The following is a 2681-nucleotide window of genomic DNA, read 5'->3' on the forward strand; positions in this document are numbered from 1 at the left end:
TAATAACAGGGAAAAATTTGAATCAATGGGGAACAACTTCTCCTTTTCGAACTGAAAATATATCAAAAGATTCAGAAATCATTCGTGAAACGTTGTATGATATTGAAAAACTGAATACATATGTCAATACTAATAAATTATTATTACTTGACGATCAAAAAAAGGCATTCCAAACAATTATGAAAAACATTATAGAAGAAAAAGAGGGACTTTTCTTTTTAGATGCTCCAGGAGGCATAGGTAAAACATTTTTATTGAATTTAATATTGGCAGAAGTTCGAAAAAGTGTTAATATAGCATTAGCAGTAGCATCATCTGGTGTAGCAGATACTTTATTACATGGTGGACGTACTGCTCATTCAGTCTTGAAATTACCGATTAATTTCAATTTAACAGAAGAACCTATTTGTAATATTATTGATAATCCTGCAACATGCAAATTACTAAAACAAACTAATGTAATTATTTGGGATGAATGTACAATGGCAAATAAAAAAGGACCAGAATCATTAGATAAAACGTTACAAGATTTGAATAAAAATAATTTTATAATGGGGAAAGTAACGGTCATTCAAGGCCATTTTTGATTTTAGACTGATACTTATGAGCTCAAACCGAATATCTATGTTGAATTTCAAGTAAATCGGAGTAGTAGTTTTCAAGAAACTGCGTTATTCGAGAAATGGCCACTTTTTTTTATTATATGAATATTAATATAAATGTTTAAACAAATGTTTAAATAATTATGTTTAATAGTGGTACCAAATATTAAATATTATTTCCCTGGCACCAATGAAAGTTAGCACGGCACAGGAAGTTGTAGAACTTGAACGTATTAATTTTATAAATCAAAAAATAGGTTAAATTTGTTTTTACCCCGAAATTGTTCACGATAAAAGGAGCTTTATTATCAACGCATAGCGCCCGCCATAAAAAAATTCTAGATTTACCACCGACGTAACTGAAATTGAAGTGAAAATTATTCTTTACTTTGGTTATAAACTATAATATAAATATTCCTGTCCATTACGAGATAAAAATATATTTTGATCAATATTTTAACAGATATAGGTATAGGTACTTGTAGATCTCGAGACTTTTGTTTTTCATCAGCTCGTCTGATCGTATCTATATAAAATAATATTGAATATTTAAGATATTTGTATAGTACCTATAATGAATATTCGATAATATTAAAAATGTATATGATGGATAATATATAATATATTATAATATTATTATTATGAAACAAATGGCAGGTAACCATAAATATATTTACCTTCCAATTTCGTCAACCTATTTTTCAATTTCAGATTTGTTTCCTTCATTTTTTGAAACTTTTCTTTCTCAATACTACTGGATACTGCAGCTGCAGGCTCTAAATTGACTTGAATACCTGCGTTGATAAATTTCTCACCCAGACTTACCTAAGATATAAGAATAATCGCATAGGTAATATTATGTGTTAGGTGCATCGCATAGATGCATTATACAATACTATATAATATATAGTATTATCACTATATTATTATTGTAATTTATAAGTCGTAATTTGTTTAATTTTTAGTACCAGCATATCGAATTTCCTGGATTCTGTTTTCGTAATATTCCTTAATACTCCACGATCAACACATTTCATCATTTTCTTTGGCACGCCCTTCCGTAAAACATGATACGATTCAATCAGATGACTTCTGTTTAAAAATACTAACACTCCGACAACACCAACACGTATAACTCCGATAATTAAACTCATAGGTAATATTCTCTTTACAAATGCTTATGAAGTCACAACTGAAAATTATAACACTTAGGCAAACCGTTGAACGAACAATAATTGAAAATAAAAACAACGAATGACAATAATATTGTTTACTTTACACATTACGTTGTCATGTTTTCTCATCAAATTAGAAGACAAAAAAAAAGTATTTTTCTTATTTATTTATGTCAGAAGACACAAATTATCAAACCTCCTTGCAGTAGCACGCTACCTACTCGATATATTTATCCTCTACAAGGATAATGTGTAGAGCATAAATATGTTTTTGTTAATAAGTAGCCGCGATAACGAAAAGTAAAATAGAAAAATAGAATTCACAAGTTTTCAAAATTTTGCAACAAATACATTTCAGAAACACTTTTAGTGATATCTTGATAACCTTGAAGTTTCATTAAGAAATTGTTTTAAAAGTAAGTTTATTTTCAACTTTTTCGTTCATGTATTAAGTAGTATTAAGAAAAGCATGTTTTTAAACAATTTTTTTTTATTTTTTTCATTTTCTACTTTTTAGTGATAACAATAAATTAGAAACAAAGGATTTTTTGAAAGCATAATTTTTTTAATTTACGGTACATTCGAATATTATAAGAAACTCTGTTGTCTTAAGTACAAATTAGCTTATTAAATTTTTTTTTTACATAGTAAGTAAATATGTAAGACTATATTAAAATGATCTCATTTCTCTCATTCTTTCCGTTTCTTCGAGGGCGTCAATATTACACGGTAATATAATATAATATTATATAATCTAAATATAAAATAATATTTCCATCGGTCTTTTGCGCCCTTTCTTTTTTTTTTTTTTGTTGCGCCTCTGGAGAGGACCTCCAGGTACACCCGTCATAGGCGACCTGGTTGTCCAGGTCAAGAATTAACAACTGGGGCATGTATTGTCACC

General features: G+C 28.3%; 1 protein-coding gene across 1 annotated transcript; it reads right to left on the reverse strand.

The window, feature by feature from the left end:
* Positions 1 to 1241: 1241 nt before the first annotated feature.
* Positions 1242 to 2238, reverse strand: LOC115033153. Its single transcript, XM_029485238.1, has 2 exons — positions 1571 to 2238; positions 1242 to 1427 (listed from the first exon to the last, which is right to left on the reverse strand). Exons 1-2 carry the CDS (start codon positions 1754 to 1756, stop codon positions 1242 to 1244), a joined length of 372 nt encoding a protein of 123 aa, XP_029341098.1. The 5' UTR covers positions 1757 to 2238.
* Positions 2239 to 2681: the final 443 nt, after the last annotated feature.

Source organism: Acyrthosiphon pisum, chromosome X (assembly GCF_005508785.2).
Source record: "Acyrthosiphon pisum isolate AL4f chromosome X, pea_aphid_22Mar2018_4r6ur, whole genome shotgun sequence".
In the NCBI taxonomy this organism is placed as follows: domain Eukaryota; kingdom Metazoa; phylum Arthropoda; class Insecta; order Hemiptera; family Aphididae; genus Acyrthosiphon; species Acyrthosiphon pisum.